The sequence below is a fragment of the Guillardia theta genome, assembly GCF_000315625.1.
Source record: "Guillardia theta CCMP2712 unplaced genomic scaffold GUITHscaffold_81, whole genome shotgun sequence".
Classification (NCBI taxonomy): Eukaryota; class Cryptophyceae; order Pyrenomonadales; family Geminigeraceae; genus Guillardia; species Guillardia theta.
Window position 1 is genome coordinate 368,101 of NW_005434593.1, and position 26,774 is coordinate 394,874.

The 26,774-nt window shown below is 52.5% G+C and overlaps 6 protein-coding genes across 6 annotated transcripts; 2 read left to right on the plus strand and 4 right to left on the minus strand.

Annotated features, from left to right (window-relative positions):
• Positions 1–895: 895 nt before the first annotated feature.
• GUITHDRAFT_76935 (hypothetical protein) lies at positions 896–1,965 on the plus strand (the record flags this gene model as incomplete). Its single annotated transcript, XM_005825751.1, has 2 exons — positions 896–1,543; positions 1,582–1,965. The coding sequence occupies 2 exons, from the start codon at positions 896–898 to the stop codon at positions 1,963–1,965; spliced, it is 1,032 nt and encodes a 343-aa protein (XP_005825808.1).
• A 4,895-nt stretch (positions 1,966–6,860) lies between these two features.
• Positions 6,861–9,735, minus strand: GUITHDRAFT_144009 (hypothetical protein; the record flags this gene model as incomplete). The annotated part of the gene is made up of 20 exons (XM_005825752.1): positions 6,861–6,980; positions 7,024–7,083; positions 7,130–7,169; positions 7,213–7,268; positions 7,336–7,425; positions 7,474–7,536; positions 7,585–7,632; positions 7,685–7,783; positions 7,828–7,884; positions 7,960–8,034; positions 8,086–8,161; positions 8,206–8,372; positions 8,419–8,523; positions 8,564–8,635; positions 8,679–8,801; positions 8,866–8,951; positions 8,999–9,085; positions 9,130–9,231; positions 9,308–9,368; positions 9,526–9,735. The coding sequence occupies 20 exons, from the start codon at positions 9,733–9,735 to the stop codon at positions 6,861–6,863; spliced, it is 1,797 nt and encodes a 598-aa protein (XP_005825809.1).
• Positions 9,736–9,920: 185 nt separating this feature from the next.
• GUITHDRAFT_115158 (hypothetical protein) lies at positions 9,921–12,562 on the plus strand (the record flags this gene model as incomplete). Its single annotated transcript, XM_005825753.1, has 16 exons — positions 9,921–9,960; positions 10,352–10,433; positions 10,484–10,534; positions 10,586–10,625; positions 10,747–10,896; positions 10,954–11,004; positions 11,054–11,094; positions 11,153–11,206; positions 11,256–11,343; positions 11,419–11,499; positions 11,553–11,588; positions 11,661–11,744; positions 11,943–12,035; positions 12,101–12,196; positions 12,362–12,452; positions 12,501–12,562. The coding sequence occupies 16 exons, from the start codon at positions 9,921–9,923 to the stop codon at positions 12,560–12,562; spliced, it is 1,140 nt and encodes a 379-aa protein (XP_005825810.1).
• A 664-nt stretch (positions 12,563–13,226) lies between these two features.
• GUITHDRAFT_76865 (hypothetical protein) lies at positions 13,227–16,711 on the minus strand (the record flags this gene model as incomplete). The annotated part of the gene is made up of 3 exons (XM_005825754.1): positions 13,227–14,426; positions 15,462–15,786; positions 16,158–16,711. 3 exons carry the CDS (start codon positions 16,709–16,711, stop codon positions 13,227–13,229), a joined length of 2,079 nt encoding a protein of 692 aa, XP_005825811.1.
• Positions 16,712–20,548: 3,837 nt separating this feature from the next.
• GUITHDRAFT_55550 (hypothetical protein) lies at positions 20,549–20,719 on the minus strand (the record flags this gene model as incomplete). Its single annotated transcript, XM_005825755.1, has 1 exon — positions 20,549–20,719. A coding segment is annotated over one exon (171 nt), but the record flags the coding sequence as incomplete, so codon positions are not given.
• A 1,755-nt stretch (positions 20,720–22,474) lies between these two features.
• Positions 22,475–23,400, minus strand: GUITHDRAFT_154635 (hypothetical protein; the record flags this gene model as incomplete). The annotated part of the gene is made up of 6 exons (XM_005825756.1): positions 22,475–22,635; positions 22,687–22,748; positions 22,818–22,876; positions 22,955–23,061; positions 23,121–23,188; positions 23,256–23,400. 6 exons carry the CDS (start codon positions 23,395–23,397, stop codon positions 22,603–22,605), a joined length of 471 nt encoding a protein of 156 aa, XP_005825813.1. The 3' UTR covers positions 22,475–22,602.
• Positions 23,401–26,774: the final 3,374 nt, after the last annotated feature.

Here is a 26,774-nt window from a genome sequence, read left to right on the forward strand (position 1 = left end):
CCTCTCCATCCTCCGCTCAGCCTCCTCCTGGCCATCTTGCTCGCCCACCATGCGCGCTCCGGAGAGAACAAAGTTGGAGGGGGTAGAGGCGTGAATATGGGGGGTGATGGTGTAGGGATCTATCATTGTACAGGTGAATCTATGGTATAAAGCAGGGGTATAGTGGCATTTGTATGGGTGGGGTTTCTACTGTAGGGGGTGGGGGTAGTACCAGCGATCGCCCGATAAGTAGTTCATGTTCAAGCCTGCCTCAGTTATAAGCAGAGGAAGAGAAAAAGGCAGAAGGTTTCACCCCTGTCGCCCGAACCGAACGGAAGCGAGCGGTCGCATTTCTAGCATTTTGGGTGAGAGGAACGAGACGAGAGGAGAGGAGAGGAGAGGAGAAGAAGAGAAGAGAGGTGAGGTAAGGCAGACGGAGGAAGACACATTAAGTTTCTTGTTGAGCTCAGTCAGGGGCAGTGAAGGTTGAAGGTGCAAGAAACCGTAGTAGGGAGTGACAACTACCGACAAGAATTTGTTAACGCAGGAGAATTGAGATAAACCGAACAAAATGAGTATGAAGCAACTTCTGGGCTTCTGTTTGATCTCTGTGCTACTGCTGCCATGTAGTTTCTGCTTTCCTCTTGCCGCAAGGGGTGGGATCTTTGCTATGAGGAATTTCAAACTAAGGCATGGTGCAAACAAAGTCTCAACCAGTCGCAGCGGACTCTCCGCACTGAGATCCAAGTTTGAGTTCTATGAAGTGCAGCAGAGCAGACAGTACAACATCGCTAAGATCCAGCAGGGTTACTACGTGACAGATGCCGACGGTCAGGTCCCTCTAGAAAACGTGCTTGCGCAGAAATTCAAGAGCTCGACGAGGGCGGCAGATGACATGACAGCGATCGAGAAAGACATGGGACTTGACGACTTCGTTGCGCTTCAATCAGAGTATCCAAAGCCAAAATATCTGCCATCCCTCGCGGCGAATGATCCGATCGTTCAGGCCATTACGAACAAGTGTGGGGCAGGACAAGTCTTGTCGTTCCACCTGCTGGACAAACGATGGAATGGGAACTATATCATGCGATATGCAACATCCGATGGCGATCTGTTTGTGAAGCTGAATCACGAGGAGAACAAGTCTGTCTTCGTTGCGGAGGCGGTCGGTCTCACATCGCTCCTCAAGTCAGGAGCTGTCCGTGCCCCGAAACCACTGCATGTCGGAGAAATCCATGGAGGAGAGGATGGGAGAGGCTCGTTCTTGATCACCGAGTTCCTGGAGCTGTCTCCCTTTGGAAGCATGACCACAACTAATCAAAGGATCCTCGGAGAGCAGATCGCCAGGCTTCACACTAGCGGAAATCTTGACGACATTCACAAGGGACGGTTCGGGTTCATGGTGAACAACTTTCATTCCCGTACGCCTCTTGACAACACTTGGAGCTCCACGTGGGTTGAATTCTTCACTCGAAGATTGACGTCGCAACTTGGCATGCTGCAGAAGGAACAGGTTTCTCGATCTTGCTACACTCGATCTTGCTACATGATGAGTTCTGACTTTGTACTCTTTAGGATTGGAGACCTTTCTTCAACGTGAAGAATCAAACCTTTGTCAGCCTTCTATCACGGGTCATCGACCAACTTCCACATGATTTTAACAAGCTGGCCATCACACCTTCGCTCTTGCACGGTGATTTGTGGATCGGGAATGCGGGTGCCACAACCGACGGTCCTGTCCTCTTCGATCCAGCCTGTTTCTTTGGTCACTCGGAGTTCGATCTTGCAATCATGAAGATCTTCGGGGGATTCTCCGACGAGTTCTTCCAGGCATACTATGAAATCTTGCCACAAGAAGAGGGTTTCGAGCAGCGAGAGCGATACTACCTGCTCTACAACTATCTGAATCAGCTGAACCTGTTCGGAGACGAGAAAGTCCTTGTGAAATGCATCAGTGTAATGCAAGAGATCTTGCAGGGAGATTAGAACATGTGAGGCATTGACGTGTTAAGAAATGTAATCTAGTAATCCGCCCTTCCCAACCTAAAATGATCTCAACATAACTCTCCGACTGTTCATCTCACAACGGAAAGTGTAAAAATGTGCAAGTTTCTCCTTGGCTTTTGTCTGCAAACTCAAAACTTGTCTCATGCTTTAAGGATGCCACGGCTGAGTGTACGTGTTCTGATCATCGTCAAGGTACCCTCTTCCTCCATCGTTGTTTCCCCATGGACCATCCTGATAGAAGAATTCAGCCGTACATACGAGCAGCAAGAGCGCAGGCTCCTTGAAATTCAACAAAAGCTATGCCCCTCCCGTTGTTTTCTTCTTTCATCTGAAACCTATTCTACTCCCTTCGTTTAATCCCTCCCTTTCTTTCTCTTTCCTGGCATTTGCAGCCTCTCGAACAACCTACGCATCCATCTACTTGCGTCGCCTACTCTATCTTCATTGTTGACTCACATTGGGTGGGTTGACGCTCCAGTTTGGCTCTGGTCGGTGAGGCACGCACTGAAATCGTTGTTAGAAACACACATTCCCCCATCTCCCCTATGGTGTCGAGTTCTTGACTTTGAAGCGTTTCTATCTATTTGCTTCCTTTGTCCACTCTCAGCCCATTTCAACAGGGTTCTCCGATACCTCTTTCCCATCCGTTCTTTCCTGACTGTTCATCCTGCTTCATTCTCCAATTTCTATTCCCCTTCGTCTCACTCCGAATCTCCTTTTCCCTCCCTCCTTATCCCCCTTCCCCCTCCCCAATTATCCCCCTTCCTCACTCTCCACATCCCACTTCTTCTCTCTCCTCCTCCACCTTCTTCTCTCTCCTCATCCTTCATATCTCATTCTCCCATTCTCATCTCTCCTCTTCCTCTTTTACCTGGTGCCATGAGCACTTCGACGCCTCCGCTCCAGCCAGCTTCACCAGCATTCTGGGCCCTTTACTCTCGTCTCTTCACTGAGACCCCACCCCCATTATACTAAAACAGTACCCTACCCGTCCTATGCAAAGTATTTGGAAGATAGCGTATGGGGTATATCGAATACCCCCACCCTGTTAAAATACAATACCCGTGTCCAGGACTGAAAGAGCGAAGGTGGGGTTATCTTGATGTCAAGCCGCATCCCCGCTCATGCCACTTCCGTTGCCTGACTTGACAGGACCCAACAAAATGTCGCGCAAGTCGCGTTCTGCAGGAGGAATCAGAGAGGAGGTGAGAGGATGGCGGATAACTTCTGCTCCTGGAGCTCTTGGGTGAGTTGGTAGGATTGAGATTGAAAGCATTCCAGTAACTCGATATGATTGACAGCGTCGTCTATGACTTCCTGCCCATCGATTTCAATCTTCTCCTCGAGGAGCACGCTAACTGCGAGGAAGGCAAGACATTAGCGATGCTAGAGGTGATGTCGATCACAATCACAATGCACCTTATAATGCTGCTGCAAAAGTGTAATATCGGTTGGTGCTACTTGAATGGTCGAGGGTGTCCCAGGGATTACAAAGAAGCTACCAAGTGGTTTTCGAAGCATCCCAAGCAAAACTCAAGTGCAGGAAGTCAATACAACATGGGGTGAGAACATACTGATAGAACACTGAGATATCCTACTATCAAGCTCCAACTTACGCGTATCTTCTGGCAGTGTTATGTACTCGTTCGCTCTTGGGGTTGATAAGTTGGAGCGGCAAGCGTCGGAGGCTTTTGGATACTACAACAAGCTCAGAGTGCAAGAGCGACAGATGTATGAGATATGCAACTCAGGAGCCAAAGCCCTAGATCCGAGCTATACCACTAACTGACATGTGAAACAATTATCTTACTGTATGAAACGAAACTTAATCACTAAAACCTATGATGTGATATGATGCTTGAGATAAATGTTGATAGTTTCAGCATCATTCCCTCGCGCCCATTCATCAGCGAGTTTAGATCTCATCAATCATTTATTTACACTTGTACATGCTGGATAATCAATTCAAACTTCTTCCCTGATCCACTTGAGAAAAACATCGAGGCAATACTTCCCTACTGGGTGGATGCAGGGCCAGAAAACGAATATCAAGAGTGCAGTTATCAAGACTATGATCACTTCACGAACTGCGTTCGCCCCTTGAGCTCCTTTGCCGGTGTAAGAGCAAGGGTAGTCGTTGCGGCATCCCATGGATATGCAGAGATTCAGCAGACCATCATTGTTGGAGTCCTTGACAGAGTAAGTCCACGGACCTGCGACCCCGATAGACTGGAAGCTGCGAGAGTAAAATTATTCATTGCTGAAAGACTTAGCCCCAGACGTTCGCACCTGCACATGGTGTTGTAGATGTCCATGCAGTAGCTGCAGCATAAGGGAAAGATGTTGAGCTCGTTTATGAAGTCCACGGGTGGGTTGGTCGAGTTGGCGCAATCGCTGTCTTGTTGGCACTGAGAAATCAACCTATGACCCATGTCAAACAGATGTATCAAACAGCTGTTGGCGCCGTTGTGCTTCAAGTCGCAGCGGCTTTCTGACCTTCTAGTGCAACAATCTCTGTGAGCATATTCTTCAATTTGTGAGGTATGGTTGATGAATGTCTGCAGGGCAGGACATCTTGAATCGCTTGCAAGGTTCTGAAATGATCGCCAGAATGTGACTCATAAGGGACTTCAAGGGGAACAAGATTGCCTGCAAAGCGAGCGAACAGCAACATATGTCCGAGCATTCCGGCTCTTGGAAAAGGTTTTGACAGTCACAGCGACTTCGGACGGCGGTGTCAGAACGTATGTAGCCTTCCTGTCTTGATGATCAGACTTTCAACAGGTGCTGACTCCAAACATCTCACACAGCAATCAGGCAGAAGAGCTCGTCTTTGCCTCAGCGAATAGGAAAAACCATAACGCCCGGAAACTTCCCCGCAATGCGACTCAAAGGGGCTGCACGTCGTGAGGAAGAGAGACGGAGGGAGAGCACGAGACCTGGTGTCAAGATACTCGAAGCATTTCTTGTACGTCAGTTCCTCGGTCGATACGACAAAATCCCAGGAGTAAGCACCAGCCTGAGTCTTCTTCCCGGCACAAACACTCCCGAAGTACTTGGCGCTGACCCCTGAAACGAAGGATCAAAGTCAGGACAGTGAGAGTCAAAGCCTTCCTGACGAGGTCGTGCAGAAACCCTTCTGCAGACGGAAAGTCTCACTTCACTGCTACACAGCAGCAGGCAAAGGAACCTGAATAATGCCTCCAACGTACAGACAGCCCGGAGAGGAGGAGTCTTGCGCGGTCAGGTAGTTCCGCAAAGTCGGAGGAGGCACACCAAAGGTCCAAGAGCTAATCTGATGTTGATAGAACGAGTCCCCTCCTTGCTTGATAGACACGTTGACACCACTCGTATTGCCGATCTGATACTTGCTCACATAATACGAGCCCTATCACAACAGCTCTGATTCAGCAGACACCAACCCACACTCGCATCACCGGACACTCGGTCGAGACTTGGCTGTAGATGCCGTACAGATCAATCTTGCTGGAAGCTGCGTTGCATCTGACATCACATTCACAAACCACGTCAACTCGATCAAGATTCAAAACAAAAGCGAATGAACGCACAGATCTGAGCTACAGCAAGCGTAGTTGTAAACTCCCATGGAGTCTTCTTTCTGGCCTCTGCCATGTGATTGCGTTAGCGCTGACGTCAATCTTAATTGCATGAGACACCGAGCTTGATAGCACTGATCTGACGACACACACCCAAGGCTGATGGATCCATCTGAGTACATCTTTGCAATGCATGAAGATGTAGCGGCACAGGTCGACATCGAAGTTGACGACACTGTATAAGTGCTTCCAGTCTTGGTGACTTGTTGTACGTAACACTTCAAACATGCTGCTGGCAAGACTGTACAAAGGCACTTGTTAGGTACCCGAGCATGAGATTACAGCGAGATTCAGTGACAGCATCCAATTGAAGAAGGCAAAGAAGACTCAATGAAAGTTGCGGAGGTTGAATCAAGGAAGGCAGGGCAAGGCGTGAACGAGAGATGGAGGAGGAGAGGAGATGTAAGAGACACGGAGGAAGAGACGAGGGTGAAAGAATCTCTTACTGGTGAGGAGGAGGAGGAGGAGATTTAGGCGCAGCATGGCTCCTCAGTCCACACCGACGAAATTATGAATTTTCACTATTCAGCTTTGAAATTTATTCATAATTATATCGAATTAGAATATAACATCAATTGTAGTTCTGCATAACGTTTATAAGAATTTCAGAACTATGCACAATAAAGAGTTGCTACCGTTCTCTGCGAAAGATGATGAGAAATCTCCTCCTCCTCCTCCTCCTCCTCCTCCTCCTCCTCCTCCTCCTCCTCCTCCTCCTCCTCCTCCTCCTCCTCCACCACCACCACCACCACCATACCACAATTCCTCCCCTCTTGCTCTTTCGCTCGCACCTGACTCTATCTGCTCTTTCGTGTGAAGCTCAAGAAAATTATGATGGTTGGAAAGCGATGTGAGGAAAAAACAGGCAGGCAGGCAGGCAGGCAGGCAGGCAGGCAGGCAGGCAGGCAGGAGGGAAACGAACGAAGCAGGCAGGCAAGGGCAAGGGCTGGGGGATGAGAAGAAACCGAAGAGAATCAGAGAATGAAGGAATAATCGAGTCAGAAAGTGAGATGACTTCGAAAGGATGCAGAAAGACATGAAAGATGGGGAGGAGGGAGGTGAAGACTCAGTCACAGATAGTCGAGCCATGAGCGTCTTCAAGACTCTCCGACAGTCTATGGAGCCTCATTGTCCCGACCAGCTCTATGAAGCCTGTTAAACTAGCTCTTGCGCTGTGCATCGATCAGTCACATGCGTCCCAGTGAAGCTGACAGAGCGAAGGGGCTAGGAAGACTGTATTGCAGTGCTATAGCTGATCTAGGGTTCTTCTGGCTTCCCCTCCTTGGGTCGCAGCAGAGGGAAGAGCTGAACTTCGCGGATGGATGGCAGGTCTAGGAGAGTCATACAAATCCTGTCGATTCCGATCCCACAGCCACCCTGGGAGCCGTCAAGACTCTTGGGCAGCTGGAAGGGAAGTTACCGTGGGCGGTAGGCCATAGTCAAGGGCGTGCAGGAAGGAGTCGTCAAGAACAATGGCTTCCTGCGAGGGAGTGAGGTCAGGGGACAAGAGGAGGGACGGAAGGGACCTCGTCTCCCTGTTGCTTCTTCAGCATTTGCTCCTCGAACCTAGCCATCTGATCTCAGTGACTGACAACTAGAGCGGTGCTACCTCGTCTTCTGCTCCCTTGGGTCGTTAAGCTCAGTGTACGCATTGGCGACTTCCCTCTATGCATCAAGCATGAGAGGAGTCGGAGAGATGGAGGGGCAGAGAGAGAAGTTGAGATGAACTCACTCCTAGTATGAAGAGCTCGAACCGCTCAGAGACACCCGCCATTTCCCGATGCTCCTTAGCCAACGGCGACATGCACAGAGGTTGGTTGATCTGCGAGAACAAATTGTGACTTGGAGTAAAGAAGGACTGAGAGCGTACTAGGAAGGTAGGTTGAATGAGCTTTGGCTCAACAAGCTCTCCGCACAGTTTATCCAGAAGGATCTAGCACAACCGTCGTCACCCCATCGCCACCAGTCAGGGGATTCTCACCGACGCGTGCGCGTTTGAAGGGGCTGAAACCTTGAACTTTGAAAGAATCTGCGATGGAAGGAGCTCAACGAGGAGGGTGGTGGGTTCTGAGCGTTGATACCTCGCGCAGAAGCTTCACGGACTCAGTAGTCTCCAACTCTGAAGGGTGAGGAAGCTTTTGTCCCGCAGCCTCTTCGATCGCCTGCATGTAGTCCAATCGCTGCAAGCTGATCAGATTCGAAATTGCCGTCTGTGCTGTTAGACCTGAAAGGGCCTGCTAAAGTCCAGCTCGATCGTTCCTGACTTGTCTCGAGACGATACCTGCCGGTCATACTTCAATACTGACAACAAGCCCTCGCATCGCGCTCGTGCCTTCACGGTACTAGTCTGCAAGACCTCTTGACATACACTCTTTAACATCCGCTCCAGCATCTCCAACATGTCCATGTAATCTGCGTAGGCCTGATATATCTGAGAGGCAACTTGGATCAGCGTGTATAAAGAAGAATAAGCGTCTTTTACCTCAATACTTGTGAACTCTGGGTTGTGTGTTGCGTCGACGCCCTCATTGCGAAAGCATTTTCCAAGCTCATAAACCCTTCACACTGTCAGAGGTCAACTTGACTTTAGACCTTTAACTACTTGTCGAGTCCTCCCACAACAAGCTGCTTGAGGTACAGCTCTGGAGCAACCTGTCTGTCTGCATCAGCTCTCCCTCTCCTTTGTTCTCGTTGCATTACACGCATGAACAGCTCAGATTCCAAATCGTTGTGGAAGGTCTTGAAAGGCCTCGCAGCCGCTCCAGAGGCCTGAAAGATCGTGAGGGTGCGGGGAAGGGGAGGACAGGGGAGGCACCTGGCGAGAGAGCATGGGGGTTTCAACTTCGAGAAAACCGATGTTGTCTAGGTAGTTTCTGATCGCTCTGATGATCTTGGCTCTACCTTCAAAGTGTTGTCTCACCTGCGGAGCCATCATGACAGAAGACCGACGTCTAAGTTACTTGAGAGTTGCAGATCAAGTCCACATATCGATTTCGAAACCGGAGGTCCGGGTCTTTCAAGCCGTAGTAGTCCTGAGAGACTACTTCACGACCTCCCTAGCAACATGCTGCTCACCTTGGGCAAGATTCGCACGCATGGAGCCAAGAGCTTGACTGAGAGAGGAATCAAACAGATCTCTCCTCTCTTGTTCCTAGCTGGTATTCCCGTGGCCCCAACGACGTCGCCACGTTTGAGGATCTGACAGAAGCAGCAGCATCAGGCAAGCTGCTTCCAACACTTGTGACGAGTTGTCAACATCCACCTTGCCCATCAGCTCTTCCCAGTCTTCGCCATCAAAGTGCTGTCTGTCAACCATCAGTTGCATTCTACTGCCGTTTGACTTGACGTCTGCACTGATGTCAGTCCCAATCCTGACGTTCATTAAGGTTTCTGACCTATGAATATCAAGTTCTTCCCGGCTCTCCTCAAGCCTATGATCCTTCCTGCGACGGATTGTCTCTCATCTTTCCTCTGCTCTCCCGCTGACAGAAGCATCAGGTCGGATCTTTGTCTGCAAGCACTAAACCTTCAAGGCAGGCGTACTTGTTTAGAAACTCTTGGATCTCGATCGTAACGTCGAACTTATGTGGGTAGACGGAGCCTCTCGCCTGCTGGAATTGCTCCAGATCTTTCAGAGAAGAGAGAACGAATCAGATCGTGAGAGGAAAGCTCAAGCACGCGGCATCGAAGCTGTTCCTCATCACCTTGCCATCTCATCCTCATGTACCCCTCATCTTCTCTAGCATCAGGGATAGACTCCGACCCCTGGTCCGAGGAAAAGAATCGTGTTCCTCCCATCGGCTTTCTGATCGCCTCCCTCCTTTGGACTATCGAAGTTGATAGGCGACACAATCTGCTGAGACCTGCTGCAAGTTTCAGTGCCAACGTGTTATCCCCGTTCCCCTGATCCCCTGATCCCAACCTTCCCCTGCGCCTCTTTCGTCCAACGTTCGCTCCCCCTCCTCCTCTCCTCGTCATCCTCCTTCCCAGTCTTGTTCTCCTCCATGTCCTCCTCGTCCTCCTCCTTCCCAGTCTTGTTCTCCTCCATGTCCTCCTCGTCCTCCTCCTTCCCAGTCTTGTTCTCCTCCATGTCCTCCTCGTCCTCCTCCTTCCCAGTCTTGTTCTCCTCCATGTCCTCCTCGTCATCCTCCTTCCCAGTCTTGTTCTCCTCCACGTCCTCGTCCTCCTCCCATTACCTGCTCTTCCTCTAAGCATGCTTCCGGGATCCTTGCAGCCGTGATGCTGTCTGAGGCGGGTCCGAGTATGAGGGGGATGATCTTGGAAACGGGGATGAGGGGACGGTTGTAGGCGATAGTGATGGCGGAGCGGGAGAAGCGGGAGGGATCAGCGACGATGGGTGAGAGGAGGAGGAGGAGAGCATGCACGAGACCCTCTCAGTCTTCTCCGTCCTCCTTGCTACCATATCTCCACCCTCTCTCGTCCCAGGCTGTACCCCCGCTCTCCTGCTCCGTAGCCTCGCCTCCTTGTCACTATCGGTCGCTGTCACTGAGCGATGCCTGGTTGTCTGTATGCGTGACAGCGAATGTGTTCACCAGCTCTCCTCGTCTCTTCTTTGTTCTTTGTCTTCTTAGTGAAAAATTCTTCTTCTCTTCGTACATTCACTTGCATATTGGACCGATCTTTGCATGATATCCGTGAATCCCAGTTCATGAAAACCTCTGTAATCGTAGTGGTACATGTCCCTGATGTGAGGAGCGGATCTCTTGCTGGGTGCTGACGTGTCTCAGATCTCATCGGAAGTCTCATCCCGTATGCCATCTGCGCCCTCGCATCGGCCATAGCGACGGCATGGCTGATCGAGGTCGGGAGGTAGAGCATTCGTTCTGAGATAGCATAGTAGAGATTCAGTTGCGATGCAGGGGGAGGCGAGGAGACCTCCAAGAGTTCTCGAGGCTGTTCACGAAGACAAGGTCTTTGTGACGAGCATGGAACCGCTCTGAACGCTCATCCCTGCCCTGCAGCGGATTCTCCGAGGCTGAGGACGCGGAGGCATTTCGAAAAGTGTCCACTGAAGAGGAAAGAGGAGGAGGAGGAGGAGGAGGAGGAGGAGGAGGAGGAGGAGGAGGAGGAGGAGGAGGAGGAGGAGGAGGAGGAAAGACCTGCAGGCTCATATTGCTACCAGGTTCGCAAGTACTGGGATGAGCGACCCTGCAACTCTGGTTGGAAGTTTCCAGGCATCGAGTTCGGGTCCAAGGAGGTGAAAGAGAGGAGTAGCGTCGCTGGGATTGACCTGGATCGATTGATAGCACTGGGAAGAAGTGACGAGGAGGAAGTACTTTGTGGTAGAGGCTGCAGATTCCATCGCTTCCTCCTCTAATCTGATGTGCAGGAATATCACATCCCCGTGTTCGCGGAGTTCGACAAGTGGAAGGGAAAGAGGGTGATGCAACCTGTTCTACTCGTGGACGACGAAGTGAGAATCATGAAAGGTGCTTGAGATTGGCGGAGGAATCTGCACGACAGCGACAAGGTGAGCATCGAACATGGGAGTGCAGGAGTGAAACGAAGTTGATGTCATGGTCTGTCAGTTTTGCGAAGGCTGGTGCCAAGATTACTGTTGTAGAGTTGTCGCCGAAGAGCATGTTTGTGCTGATATAGCAAGATAGGTTTGATTGCTGATGGAAGCAACAGGGAGTTATGTCAGAAACGCTTCAAGATCTTGGGGTTGGAGGACAGAGCAACATTCTATGTTGCCAACGCGGAGTCGCTGAGCTCCGTGGTTAGTGTAGAGAAAAGAGGGAGGAGGCGGAGGCGGAGGAAGCGAGGAAGAGGATGGGGCTGAGATTGGCTGCAGGTTCCTGTTGAGACCTATGACCTGGTTTGGTCGTTTGGAGTGATTCATCACAGTCCTAATCCTGAGAGAATCATCGACCAGGTTGGAGAGAAGAGGAGGAAAGACGAAGACTCTGACCTGTCTCGCTTCCATAGATCAAGCAGTACATGGGGAAAGAATCAAAGCTGAAGGTGAGGTTCAGAACATCTGAACTTGCAAACTTGCTGCAGCTTCCACTTGAAGAATGTGAGTTGACATGGCAGCTCATGGTCTACTCGAAGATCAGCTTCAAGTTGTTTTGGGTCTTGAACCACACAAGGCAGTGGAGCTTCGCAAAGATGGACGAGGTCCTGCTTCCTTCTCTCCTCTCCTCTCCTCTCCTCTCCTCTCCTCTCCTCTCCTCTCCTCACCTCACCTCACCTCTCCTCTCCTCTCCTCTCCTCTCCTCTCCTCTCCTCACCTCTCCTCTCCTCTCCTCTCCTCTCCTCCTCCCCTCATCCTATCCTCTCCTCCCCTCTCTTCTCCTCCTCAATCCCCTGCTGCAGGTCGTCGCTCACTACTCGGAGGCAAGGGAAGGCAGTCCGGTCACCTACACCTACTCCTACAGGGGTCTTGCGAAGCTCCTGCAGGACTTTGATGTGAGGAGGAGGAGGAGGAGGAGGAGGAGGAGGAGGGAGGGAGAGAGTAAGAAATCATGCGGCAGGTCCTGTACATGGGGAAAGCGCACATTTTTCCATATCAGATCGAGCCGTACAAGAGCGGCAAGTACGTCGTCGATCCTTTGTGGCAGGGAGTCTCGGTAGGCTCAAATCCTCACATCCCCCTTACACTACCCCCTGCTTCTCTTCCTCCTCCTCCTCCTGTTCCTCCTCGTCTTCCTCTTCCTCCTATCTCCTTCTCCTCCTATTCCACCACCACCATCTCCGCTTTGCTTCTCTCCTCGTCCTCGGTCATTCTCTCGTAGAAAGGAAGATGGGAGGAGCTCGAGGAGGAGCTGGGCTGGCACCTCCTGGCAGAGGCGAGGATGAGCGAAGGAGGAGAGAGGAAGGAGATCAGTAAGTTTGTGCTCAACTGGTCACGATCTGACGTCCTTGCCCCTCAAGTCTTCGAGTCTTCCGTCTCCTCCAGGTTCGAAGGGCTACGAGGCGTGCTCCCCAAGGAGTAGATTTCTGCTCCTGCTCGCCTCAAGCATTCTTAACGCCCGACGCTCGAGTGCCGAGCTGCTCCCCAGCTAGGAGGAGCGGCAAGGGGAAGAAGCTTGAGCTAGCCTTAGAGACTCGGGCGACAAGGAAGGAAAGGAAGATGGAGGGAGGACATGGAGACAGGACGATCGCGAGGGAGCGAGGAGCAGGAGGAGAAGAGGAGTGGGGGGAGGGGAAGCATGTTTCTGCAGATAATTACTTTGTTGTATATCACATGCTTCTCAGCCTCTTGTGCTCTCGCTCATTCTACCTCACCGCTTGCTCGCATCGCGCGAAGGAAGCTTCCGCTGCGGTTGGCCAACGACCTTCTTGTCCTTCATCATCGATCTGCAGCGACAATCAGCACAGGCAACAACGAGGAGGAGGAGGAGGAGGACGAGGAGGAGGACGAGGAGGAGGAGGACGAGGAGGAGACCTGTCGGCAGCCGTCTCGCTCTTGGCCGACGTGGGGCGACGGGAGGAGGAGCGGACGCTGCTGGCCAGTGCGGAGAGGGAGAGGGCGGAGGAGTCAGACTCCTCCGAGGCCAGCGAGGACAAGGACTCCTCCGAGTTGCAGGCGGAGATCTGACCCGCTCCCTCTGCCGTGCAGGAGACATGGCGCATTGCCTGCTCGACAGGTCAGTGACTTCACTCACCTCCTCCTCCTCCTCCTCCTCCTCGCGAGCTCACCTTTCCCAGCTCGCAGGAGGAGACCATGCTGGCGAAGCGAAGGGTGCAGAGGGTCTCGTGGGAGGAGGTCTCGATGGGGGAGCAGTTGGCGATGAGGAGCGCCTTGCCGTCGCCGGAGAGGCAGGGCTGGAGGAGGAAGGTGAGCTTCGAGTTCCTGTAGGGCACGTGCGGCGACTTCTTGGAGAGGGCAACGAAGACGTCGGAGAGGGCGGAGAGCGACTTGTTGATCGCCTGCGTCTCCTTCAGCCTCTCCCCCGTCGCGTGCGACTTGGCCAGCCTCTCCGACCCCGCCAGGTCCACCAGGTGGAGGGTCCCGTGCAGGGCCTGCTGCTGGCCCCCGACTCCCGCCTTCCTGCCGGTGATGCGCATGGAGAAGACCGTGTGGCTCCTCGAGGATCGCTCGTTCATGTCCGTCTTGGCGATGCTCTTGTTCCTCTCCGCCTCCGCCATCATCTCCTCCACGTCCTCCATCGTCCTCACCCTCCTGTAGATCAGGTCCGACACGTCGTGCCGCCCGTTCTCTCCCAGCGTGATCGTGTACTTCTTCCCCTCCCGCTCCTCCTCCGCACACAGCAGGTCCCTGACGTGCTCCTGGTAGATCTCGAGGAACGACGCCTCCAGCTGGTACTCCCACCCGCTCTCTCGCATCCCCTCCACCCCTCCCAGGATCTGACCCATCGACCTGGGGATGATGCCCTGGTCCTCCCTTGACCCGAACATCGTGTGCGTCTTCCCGGACCCGGTCTGGCCGTAGGCGAACAGCGACACGTTGTACCCGTCCAGCGCGCTCTGCACAAACTGAGAGACTTCGGAGAAGACGTCCTCTTGCGAGCTCATGGCGGGGAACACCCGGTCGAACCGGAAGCCGTTGGACTGGCCGTTGTGCGGCACCATCACCGTCCCCAGCTCCTCGTCCACTCCCACCACGCTCCTCTCCGAGCTCGGCCGGACCCTCGCAAACACTCGGATGTTCCCCTTCAGCTCCTGCAGCTCGTTGTGCAGCCGCCGCCGCAGCCCCTCGGCCTTGGCGAGCTTTTGCTTCAGGTCCAGCACCTGCTCCTTGAGCGACGTCACCAGCGCCTTCTGCGCGTCCGCGTCCTCCTCCGCCGCCTGCATGCGGCTCTGGGCACTGGCTCGCTCGCTCTCGAGGGTCATGAGCTTGCTCAGCTGGTCAGCGATCTTTGCGGGCGTGTTGCAGACGGTCTTGTACGTGCGGAACTCTGCCTCCAGCACTGCAAGCTTCTCCATGCTGTCCGCCTTCGCTCTCCCCAGCTCCTCCAGCTTGCTCGCCGACTCTGCCTGCTCCACCTTCGAGGTCTCGAGCTCCACCTGAGCCTTCTGGAGCTGAGACTGGAGCTCCTGTGCCTTCGCCTCCTGCTCTGAGAGAGAGGTCTTGAGCTTGTCCATGTCTCGCTTCATCTGAGTCCTCTCCTCCTTCAGCCTACACGGTGCTTGTCAGACTCTTCCCCCTCCCCCTCCCCCTCCCCCTCATCCCCCGAACGCTCACCTGCTGAGGTCCTCCAGGAGGGAGTCTCGCTCAGCTGCCAGCTCCTTCGCTCGGCCCACCTGCATGTCCTGAGCCTGCGCCACCGTCTTCATCGCGTCTCGGATCTGCGCGTCCTTGTCGTCGAGCCGGGCCTGCATCTCCTTCAGCTGGGACAGGTTCAGGTCCCTCTCAGCTGTCAGCCTCGCCATCTCTGCCCTCGTCTCCTCTCTCTCCGCGCTCCTCTTGTCCAGCTCTGCCCTCCTGCCCTCCAGCTGCTGTTGGCAGAGCTCGATCTGCGCCCTGCTGCTTGCCAGCTGCTCTTCGTAGGACTGGATCCTGCTAGAGAGCGAGCTCTTCTCCTCTCTCGCCTTCTCCAGCGCCGCCTCCATCTCCGACATCTTCGCCTTCATGCCCTCCATGCTCGAGTCCCTGCTCTGGCAAGTCTCCTGCAGCCTGGACTCCAGCTCGGAGACCCTCCGCTCCCTCTCCTGCATCTCGAGCCTCATGTTCGAGAGCTTGTCCTTGCTCTCCTCGTTGACCTGCGAGATCTTCTCCTCCAGCTCGCTGCACTTTCTCTCGAGCTCGGCGGCCCTGGCCAGCAGCTGCTGCTTTTCCTCCACCATCCTCTCCTTCTCGTACTCTAGAGTCGCGATCCTCCTCTGGTTCTCCTCGTACGCCGCATCGCGGGTGGAGCAGCTCATGTGCACCTGGGACCGGAGGTCCTCGACCTCCTTGTCTCTCTGCTGGGCTCTCGCCTCCAACTTCTGCACCTCCGCCGTCCTGGACTCCAGCTGGGACTGGCAGACGGCCAGCAGGGCCTTCATGTCACCGATCTTCTCGTCCTGCGCCTCGAGGCGAACTTGCATGGTCCTCTTCTCTCCCACCTCCCTGTCGAGGTCCTTGGAGAGGTCGGAGATCTTGTAGTTGCTCGTCTCGCGCTCGTGCTGGAGGGAAGACTTGGCTGACTCCAGCTGGTTTCTCAGCTCATCGATCGCACTCGTCTTCTCGTCGATGGTGGAAGCGAGCTGCTTGCTGCTCTCCTGCAGGCCCTCCAACTCCTGCCGCAGCCTCGTTGACTGCTCCTGCAGCTGCGAGTTCTCGTCCTGCGGCAGATAGTCAGAGGAGCCAAGGACAGGTGTGCGGATGAAGGAGATGGAGGAGAGACGGATGGAAACTGAGATGCGAGGAGCAGGTGGTGGGTAGGATACAACAGGGAAGCAGCAGAGAGGAGGAGGAGGAGGAGGAGGAGGAGGACCTTTGAGGCTGAGAGCTCCTTGTTGGATGTCTGCAGCTGCTCCGAGAGCGTCTGGATCTTCTCATCCATCTCCTCGAGCTCTTCCTGCATCCTTGCCCTCTCCTCCTTCGCAGCCTCCAGCTCTCCCTCAGCAGCCTCCAAGGAGGACCGAGCGGCGTCGAGTTGACCCTGCAGGTCCTCCCCTGCCAGCTTCAACGAGTCGCGCTCCTCCTGCAGCGTCCTGTTCGTCTCCTCTACCTCCTGCCACTTGTGCAGTAGGGCCGACAGCTCTGCCTTGGTCTTGTGAAACTCAACGTCGTTGCTGGACGCCTCCGAGCGGTACTGAGCAAGCTCCTCCTCCAGCCTCTCCAACGTCTCCACCTTCTCCTTCAGCTGCTGCTGCAGCTGCTGGGATGATGAGGCATGCAAAGCCTCTGCCTCTGCCAGCTGAGACTGCAGCTCCTTCACCAGCTCGGCCTTCTCAGCCAACGCTGCCGCCTGCTCGCAGACCTCCTCGTCCTTCCTCCGCAGGTCTGAGCTCAGCGCCTGGTTGAGGTGATCGAGCTCGGCCTGCAGGATCTCGACCCTCTGCTCTCTCTCCTCGAGCTTCTTCTGCAGGGCCGCCAGCTGCTGCGATGTCTGCTCATGGATGGTGACCACGTCGTTCTTCTCGCTCAGGGTGCTCTCAAGGGCCTCCAGTGCCTCTTTGTGCTCGAACTGCATCTGCTCGATCCTGACTTGCAGCCGCTGGATCTCCTCGTCCTTCTCCTCGCTCAGGCTCAAGAACCTCTCCGACTCCGTCCTGTTCTTCTCCGCCCAGTACTCTTGCAACTCCTCCATGTGGCTGCAGAGGAGGGGCAAGGATACCATCATCTCATCGATGTCAGACGTCATGAACGACAGCCCGTTTCTGATCCGAGTGATCTGCAGGGTTGCAAGTAAGAGTCCTGATCCAAAACACAGGGGACGAGGGGAAGGAGATAATGGAGGAGGAGGAGGAGGAGGAGGAGATAATGGAGGAGGAGGAGGAGGAGATAATGGAGGAGGAGGAGGAGGAGGAGGAGGAAACACTTTGGGGCAAAGCACAAATACCTTAGCTACACTTTCTTTCTTCTCGTTGGCGAACATCTCTTGTTCTTCCGTGATCTGCCTGCACGCATCCTCCAAACGGCTGGCAAGGTCATCTCTGTCCGCCACAAGCGTCTGAATGTCTGCCATCGCTCCTTCCTTGGCGACCCGGAGCTTCTCCTCTTGCGACCTTTCCTTCTTGAGCTGCGAGGTCAGGGAGGACACCTGGAGAGCCGTCAGACTGATCGCAAAGGATCGGAAGGAGCACCTGGTCTTTGTACGCCTTCTCTCTGATCGCAAACTCATCGTCCACCTTGCACAAGCGCTCGACGACCTTGTTTCTCTTGGACAAGAGCTCCTGCGTTGCCTGCCTGAACTTCCTCAACATGGTCTTCTCGTAGGCTGCTTGCTTCGCCGGCTCGTTCTTCTTGAGACCCAGAGGCTGTGCAAGGAGACTTTCATAGTCTTCGCTGGGGCTGATGAGCTCTTGGTAACTGTGGCGATCTCAGAAAGCATTCAATACAACAAGGTACGGCTTACATAGAGTGATTCTTCACCACGTCTGCATCCTTTCCTCCCTTCACCCTGCAAGGAGAGAAATACGGACCGTTCGTCCCTGCAGATCCTGCAGAGACTTCCTTGAGCCATCCTCGAGCACACATCACCTCGCTCATCATCTTCTTCAGCATCTGTGCGGCAGGCTTCGGGGCCCGCATGAGAGAAGGGGGCTGGTTCTCTTCTCCAGCTCTTGATCCTTCTCCTCCTCTCGTCTTCCCCTTCAAGCTCATCTCTGCTAGTCCATGATTCGGACTGAGAGGCATCAGAGCTCCTCCTCCTCCTCCTGCTCCTCCGTCGCCTCGCATCCCGCTGCTCTGGCACTGGCTGCTGTCCTAGTTTTCAAATCTTTTCGTCCGTTGGCGTGTGGCAATAGGAAGGCGTGTAAAACTTAAAATACAGTGCACCACCCACCCCATCTCCCAGAATCTCCTGGGTGATACTACCCTCGCCCACGGGAATCGGAAGCTCTTTTCAATAATTAGGGCCGTTTCCCGCCGGCTCCCAGATTCCAGATTCCAGATTTTTTCGTACAAATATAACTCAATTTCTTTTTTTCTTCTCCAAATATTTTGGAGAACTCAATTATAAATTATACAAAATTGATGCGATCCGACGCGGATCCGATCACCCGTGGCCCTGGCCGGCATCCGAGGATGATCCGGGCCGCAGGGGGCGGGGCCCGGCCGGGCGGGGGCGCCTCGCCGCTTGGCAGTTGACTAAAACTTTTGATTTTTGAAACGGTCAGACTGGTTTCCGAATGCGAGGGCCAGCGGCGTTTGTCGTTGCCGTCGTGATGGCGACGGGAGCACGAGGAGGTGATGAGAGCTGAAGTGATGATAATGATAAGACTCCTTGAACCTGCTCCTCATGCCTGACTGTGTTTGAGTGTTCTGTCTCTTGTCGCAAGGACTAGTTTAAGTTGTCTCTTTTTGTACCTGCTTGCCTCACTGCAGCTGTTCTGAGATGATCATGTCAAGCGCCATTACTTGTCAGCTCGTGTAAACTTGCTTCAGTTCACGGATTGAAGTGCTACCAGCCATCAAAGACTGTGGCTCTCCAAGACAAGATTAACCTTGATGCGCTAGCTGTACCGCCTTCTTGGCCGTCACTAGATACCTATCCCACAGGGTTGATAGAGCATGATTGCAGTTCGCTGAAGGAAGAGCAGGATTGGGGCACAGGTGGCTTCTGTCTCAAGATTGTGATGCGCAACGCATCGATCCAGCGGGACGTTGCCACAGGTTCTTGCTATCGGTCGTTGCTGGTGGGTTACAGGTCGGATCAGATCGGTGGACTTTCTGACGCTGCTTGCAAGGTGTTGAGCGGAATTCAATGTGATTCCAACGGCAAGACCGGTCAGGCATATTCCATTCTCACCAATCAGACTTTCACTTACTACTGTTGCACCGGGAATATGTGAGACAGCAAGACTACACATGCTTCTTCTGACTCACTGATTGGAAGGTGCAACTCATCACCAAGACGTGCATTGGGTTCCTTCACGACTCTTGCAACATGTCTCCTTTCCTGCTTCTTGTTTGTATCTAGAATGACTTCAATCTTATGAGGATCTTTAATGAATAAATGTCTCCCCAACTTGCGATGTCAACACAGCCCTTACATCTCTGTTCTCCTCCAAGGAGCCTTCTCAACAAAAAAATTCCTATGCAGGACCTCCAGCAGTACAAGCGATCAGAGTGTGGGAGTGATCGGATAGATCAGAAGCACTGTGCAGCACGTCATGCCGCAGGGGAGATCTTCAGCGCTGCTTTGATCGTTGGCATACTAACAAGATCGGGACAAGGACAAGGCTAGGGCTGCGCTTGTATGGGAACTGAAGCAGCAATGAGAGTGATAGCGTCATGCCATCATGCCACCATTGCCTCCCCATGCGACACCATGGGACTTCTGAAACCTGCATCGGAGGTGAGCCAGCGACAAGATCAGAGGGCCATTGACCTGCTCCCCCCTGTGAGAGTTGTGTCCGGCAGCATGTATGGCCTTGCGAGAGAAGGTCCGAGGTCGTAAAGGATCCTTGCAAGATCATCCCGCATGTCGCTTGCACTTGTGTACCTGACGCTGTGTCAGCAACAAACTCTGAACGAGGTCGCTCAACCGTCGGTCAATTTGCTTCTGTAAGGCCTTGTCCACCACCTAAACAGGCACCATCATCCTATAAAAGCAGCAAGACACTCTTGTCCTGAACCTGGGCGAAGGGCGGAGACATGTTAAAAACAATGCTTTTGAGGTCTGGAGCTTTCAACTTCAGGTCTCCGACCATCGTCTTTCCCCATGAGCCTCCTGACACCTTTGGACCACCGCTCAGTAACCGAAGCTCGTCAAGGAATTTCACCGAGAAAGGAAGCTGCCCAGAAGTCAACTTGAAAAGAGTGGCTCCAACACTCCACAGGTCACTAGACGGAGTCATGGCAACTTCGTTATACTAAGACCAAAAAATCAGAGAAACCCCGGTCAAATCCTACCACCGATGAGGTAGCGATACCTGTTCTGGAGGCATGTACCCATGTGTTCCAGCATACATCATTGCGTCCTGCATTGCTACCAGCTCTCCGTACATGGGAAGGAACTCACTAAAGTCAATCTGACAATCCATGTTCCTGCATATTCACAAAATTTAGTGCCCATGGGAACAAGTTGTATCGTTCAATTCCTTACTTGTCGTATTTCTCCATGAGATTCTAAAAACAAAGAGGAATGGAAATTATCAGCATGGTCAAAGCAGTCGTCAGTTACAACCTTGAGGCGAGGAAGGGAGGGTTGTCGGTGCAGGATCTTGAAGCATTCTGAAATCTGTTCCAAGCCAATAGAGCTTTGCCCTTGACTGATAGACAAGAAGACCTCTCGGAGTTTGTCCAGGTGCTCCTCAGCCCCGTTGACATACGTCAGAGCGACCAGCTCGCCATACATGGACCCGAATTCCTCATAGCCGATGCTCCCGTCCCCATCAATATCATATTTCTTTACAAGAGATTCGACTTGCCCACGGTCCGGTTGAAGCCCCAAGCTGTTCAGACAATCGTACACAGAATCGAAGTCTAGAGAGCCTTTCCGGTCACGATCCAGCGATTCAAACACTTGCCGCAAGGCGGTTGATGTCCCTGACTCCGAGATCGAATTGTACTCCGGGTCAAAGATGTAAGAGGGCAGTCCTATTCGGTCACTTCCCAGGACTCCAGTAGCAGTGCCAAAGTCTATCAACTTGTATATCCAACCTCCCTCGCCATCATCCACTCTGATGATGTTCTGCGGTTTGATGTCTCGGTGTATCAACCCAGAGCCATGCACATCTATGAGAGCATCCAACACGTTGATCCCGACCCTTCACATCGCAAGTTGTCAGAGGAGGGGGATTTCGCCAGCTTTCAAAAACCTGCAGGCCTCAGATACAGAGATAGGACCTCGCTCCACGATGATATCATGCACAGACTTCCCCTTGAGGTGTTCGAGGATCAAGTACACCAGCCCTCCATTCTCTGCCTGCACATGCAGAAAGTGACTCAACGTGGGTATGAGTTCCAAAACTTCAAGTCCTTACGATGCATCCGAAGTCAATTAGTCTCGCAATGTTCGGACAATTCAAGCGCTTCATCGCAAACCCCTCTCGTAATAGTAGAGACATCTCCCCCTCCTATCCTGTTTTGTCAGTTCTCTCAAAGTGATCTTTAACATATCAACACTTTCCTTCGGCCGCACAAGCTTGATCGCAACTTCTCGTGGCTTTTCATGCGGGTTGACATGCTCAGCAAGAAGGACAGTTCCGAACGATCCGCGACCGATCTCACGAACAAGGCTGTATCTTTCTCGTATTGGTCGAGGCAGAAGTTGCCAGAGCTTCATGCCGGATGGGATCTCAGTGAAGGAACTTGCCAGTCTGTAAAGGCAAGTCAAGGAATGAGAGGGATACAAGGACTTACATCCTATGCTGCAAGCCCCTTGCCTTCTTACGGCATAACGAAATCCTTGGAGCTGAACAGAGAAATCCTGTTCCCTTGAATGGAACGGCCTGACATGATTGCTGAACGCAGAAAGCTGGTGAGTTCACTACAGCGCTTGCACCAGTGAGCAGTGCCAGGAGCATCACTGTGAACGCCATCGAGAGGTCTTGGACGGCTGGTCTGATCATGTCCAACATCGGCGCTAGTCACTCAAGACATTTTATACCCCGTGATGCATTCCTGCTGAAATCTGAGTCAGAGCATGGCTCGATCACACCTCAGACCCTCTCACGACTCCTCCCTGGCACCATTAGAATCCTACCTGACACGGTATCTCAGCTTCTCTCCTCTCCCCTCTCCTCCTCCCCTCTCCTCCTCCCCTCCCCTTCTCCACATGCTGCTCCTGATGCTCCTCAGGCTGTCCCCCCTTGCGACTCCTTCTCGCCTCCATCATCAATATGTGCTCTCCCCTTGCCTCTACCTCGATAATCTTCTAGTAGACACAATAAGTAAATATGGGTATGTCCGTCGGTCGGACACCTTTATGGACACCCGGCGGATCCAGGGACCTTGCAAGGGGACAAGAAATGTGACAATGCTCGCCTTGGCGCCCTTGGTGAGGCGAACGATTGTACTTGGAGCGGGAAGGGAGAGAAGGAGGAGGAGTAAGAGGAGAGGGGGGGTGAGAACTGTAGGAGGACAGAAGCGGTAGAGAGGCGAGAGTGACTGAGCACGGTCATATCAACTGTAGTACAAGGAAGTCTGCACTGTATGCGCGGTCCATCATAGACGACGTCGAGAAAGAGGGAAACAGGGAGGCGATGTAAATAAAACTCAGGTACTAGGAGTGGGAGACGAACGTGACGTCTGAATTTGAACTATGAAACGCTTCTGTGCAATTTTTGCAGTTGGCTATCCAATCACAAGAACGGCATGAACTTCTCTACTATGTTCGCACTGTATTTCTCTACAACATCGCTGATCTCAACAATGGAAAGCAAAAATGAAAAGCATCCGTGATGTACAACCTTATCACTCCATGCTCCAAACACCCTCTCTCGGGGCCTGCACAAATCCAACATCATCTCGACGATACTCAAAACATTCGTCACTCACAGCAACTGGTTGAATGTTCGTGGACTTCAAGTACTGCCAGAAGACACCAAACAAGCTCAAGCCTACACCACACGGAGCACAAAAAAGTCTCAGTTGAATCAAGAATGCCAAAATACAGAAGCAAACAACACCGCCAACAGTCATGGCGAGACACCGTCCAGCCGGCCAAAAATCATCTTTATCCAGACCCCTGAAAGACATGCCAAAGAAAGAAGAGTTGTCATCAGAAGAGCTCGAACATCAATGACGAGAATAGAAAAGTCAATACCATTCTCCGAAGATGTCATCGTTTCCACCGGTTCCATATTGATGCCCGAGTGGATCTTGCTCGTTAATACTGTCATATTCACTGGACCTTGGAGTTCCTTTCACAGCCTGAAAGTTTTGATCGTGTCAAATTCTCAGATTCCCAAGGAATCGTTCAGGATATTTACTTCATATGCTTCGGGGTTGATACGAACTCCACGGCTTGAGTCAGGCTCTAAAACCTGACCGATCGTGTCTGCAAAGAGATTTCATTACATGTGCTAAAATGAAAATGGAGGAATGCAAAGAGAATATGCGAGTACCATTTGCTTTGACAGGAAGAGAAGTTCTGAAATAGCGAACTCCACCAAACTTGTGCAAATCCGTTTTGCTGCAAGTCAAAATGCGCTGCGCGGAGGTGGCAAGGGGCCGTTTGACCAGATTCAGTAAGGCTGTTCTTGCCATTCTAGGGAAAGGAAACGAAAAGGTCAGTCACTGACTGAAATGTTATTGACAAAGAAATTTTAAGCATTTTTAACTGAAGGATAGAAGGCTGTGAACCATCGTATAAAGCGATTTCGAGATAAAGAAATGAGCCCTGATATTCTAAGAGAACACGAAAAGGTGGGCAGCATGAAAGCATGAACGGACATATAGAGACATGCAACGGACAGCAAATTGATGATTCAGGGGAAGAAAACTGGCAGACCATATGAGCATGAGTATAGAGAATCATGTAATAAGGAGCGAGCTTGACTAGCTTGACAAGCTCTGTTTTGTAAGAACACTTTGGAAGCACGTGGAGGAGCTGGGTTCTTGAGCATTAGGGGTTGCTGATCCAACAGGAGCGCGCGAGGCTGAATTATCAGCATTCCCAGAGGACAGGCGAGGAAATAACGCTCTTCAAGGCAGGGTGGGTGGTCGTTTCAGCCGTGGTGTCATAGAGAGTACCGGGTCCTTATACTACAATTCAAAGGATGAAGGGGGCGGGTAGTACAGGATAAAGGTAGCAGCGGGGGTAGTGGTGAATGGTGACTGAACTTGCTAAACGGAGTATAGTGACGATCGGACACTGAGGAGCCCGGGGCCCGGCACCGGCGGCGGCCCGCCATCCCAGTGGGCCGCCGCAATCATTTGATCCGCCCGGATCATCCTGATCGGATTGACAGGCTCTGAACCGGCGGTGTTCAGTGCGCGGGCGGGCCGTCACGGCGTGACCGGGCCACCGTGCCGTAGCCACCGAGACATTGGGCCGGTGGAGGCCCGGCCAGCACCGTGCGGCCGCCCGGGATGTGCGTGACTCCGAGGTGAAACCGGCCCTCACTGGGAGTCAGCTAGTAAGCCGCATGGCATCTTGAAGCATCCGATCGGAGAACGGCGACTAGGCCCTTCCAGCGCGCCGGGCCGGCGGCTCAGTATCGCACAGGCTGGTATGCCGCAGTGCTGTGTCACGCGCAGTGTGGCAGCCGATGGCAGCGAAGTCGGACTGACCGGATGCGTTTGCAAGTCAGATCACCTGAGACGTCAGCCGTCTTGCGAGGCCGAGAGACCATCCAGCGCTGCCGTTTCCTTGCCAAGTTCGCCGAGCCTCGGATCCGCCAGCCACCACAGACCGGACCCGACCCGGTGTGGCCGTCCTAGCAGAATTTGACTCGGTTTTTCATGTTTTTTTGTGGCTTAGTACCCCACCCCCAAGTGTCGTCACCCTACTACCCCTAGCAGTTCTCTTACTACCCCCTAGGCCTGATGTGTAACCGACTGTTTCTATCTTGCACTGAAAGCTTCTTCCCCACCCCCACTACCCTCGCTACACTTTTGGTCCACCCCACCCTCTTGCTACCACCCCTGCACCTGTTGTCGAGAGCGGGAGAAATGGAGGGAAATGTGTAGAAATGAAAATACAGGATGGATGAGTGTGAGAGCCTGAGAGGAGGAAGAGGGATAGAGAGGGGGGTAGAGGGATAGAGGGATAGAGGGATAGTGAGGGGGGTAGAGGGATAGAGGGATAGAAAGGGGAATAGAGGGATAGAGGGATAGAGAGGGGGATAGAGGGATAGAGGGATAGAGAGGGGGATAGAGGGATAGAGGGATAGAAAGGGGAATAGAGGGATCGAGGGATAGAAAGGGGAATAGAGGGATAGATACTAGTGGTATAGAGGGATAGAGAGAGGGACAGAGGTAGGGATCGAGGGATAGAGGGATAGTGAGGGGGATAGAGGGATAGAGGGATAGAAAGGGGAAAAGAGGGATAGAGGGATAGTGAGGGGGTCAGAGGGATAGAGGGATAGAGAGGGGAAAAGAGGGATCGAGGGATCGAGGGATAGAGAGGGGAATAGAGGGATAGATACTAGTGGAATAGAGGGATAGAGAAAGGGACAGAGGTAGGGATCGAGGGATTGAAGAAAGAGGGATAAGGGGACAGAGAGAACAAGGGGTTGGGCGGCTTAAATGATGCTCTCGATGAGACGGAGACGCAGATAAGGTCTGCTCTGAGACGTGGTACTGACTTCAATGTGCAGATTGGATTCATTTCATGGTTATACCAGGAATTCGATCTGTAGAGACGTGATTTGTACAACTACATCTAGAAATGGGGCGAATCGCCCACATTTTGTTGGAGGCTCTTGTTCTACTACTGCTCAACAGCACAGACTCTGCAATAGTGATCTCTTCCATTTATCCTCCAAGAGGACCAGAAAACGGAGGCACTACTGTAACATTGGAGGTCTTCTTGTCTTTGGTAGCAATAATGACGAAATGACCAATTACGTAGGGCGATGGGTTTGTGGAGGGAACAACCTTCTGTCAATTCGGGAATTCTGTGCCCACATCAGCCTCGTTTCTGAACACCAACAAAGTACTTTGCATTTCTCCTGCAAGTCTAGAAGGAGGAAAAGTGGTAGATGTTGGGATTTCAGTTGACTCTGGCAGGGCTTTAGGTCAGATTCAGGCATACGTTACACTTATCAACCATCAGGTAATTCATTGACTAGTCGAAAGATTCTGACTGGTTGCATTCTAGCAAGTATCTCCTCATTCCTTCCGAGTGTTGGACCTTTAACTGGATCTACTGAAGTGACGCTGAGGGGTACAAATTTTTTCAACGCTCCTGGAATTTCTTGCGATTTTTTTGCGATTGGAGCAGTGCCTGCATGGTGGATTTCAAGTTCCCTTGTGGTTTGTTTATCGCCACCGTCATCAGAACCCGTGGTGCAAGTTGAGTTCAGTAACAACGGAGTAGACTACACAGACAATGGGTTGAAATTTCACTACTCCCTTTCTGCTCTCCCACTGAGCTTGATTCCAAGTATCGGATTGAAAGAAGGAAATTTCTTTATCAGCGTTGTTGGGAATAATTTTGTAAATTTCACCACATTTCGCTGTAGGATAGATGGAACATATGTGATCTCGTCAGTTTTCAATGAATCCCTGGCTTTGGCAAAATTGCCTCCCAGGACTCGCCTGGATTCGCTTGCTTCCATGAATGCATATGAAGGACCCGATTGCGTTCGCCTGGATTGCTCAAACAACAATGTTGAATTTCTACCTCAAGATGGTTTGTCATTTTGTTACTTCGGTAGGCCTCCAAACATTTCAAGAAGTTTCCTGACCATCTTGAACAGATGCTGTACAGATCTCGAAAATCCAACCTTCTGGAGGTCCAGTTGCTGGTGGAACAGAATTGAGCATCGTTGGCAGTTTCTATACCATGGGAAACACCAAGTACAGTTGTTCGTTTAACTTGACACACATCAGCGAAGCCACGATTTCGTCATCTTCTTTGATTTCGTGTCTGAGCCCAGTACTGGATGAAGGACTTTACAAGATCGATATCCTTCTAG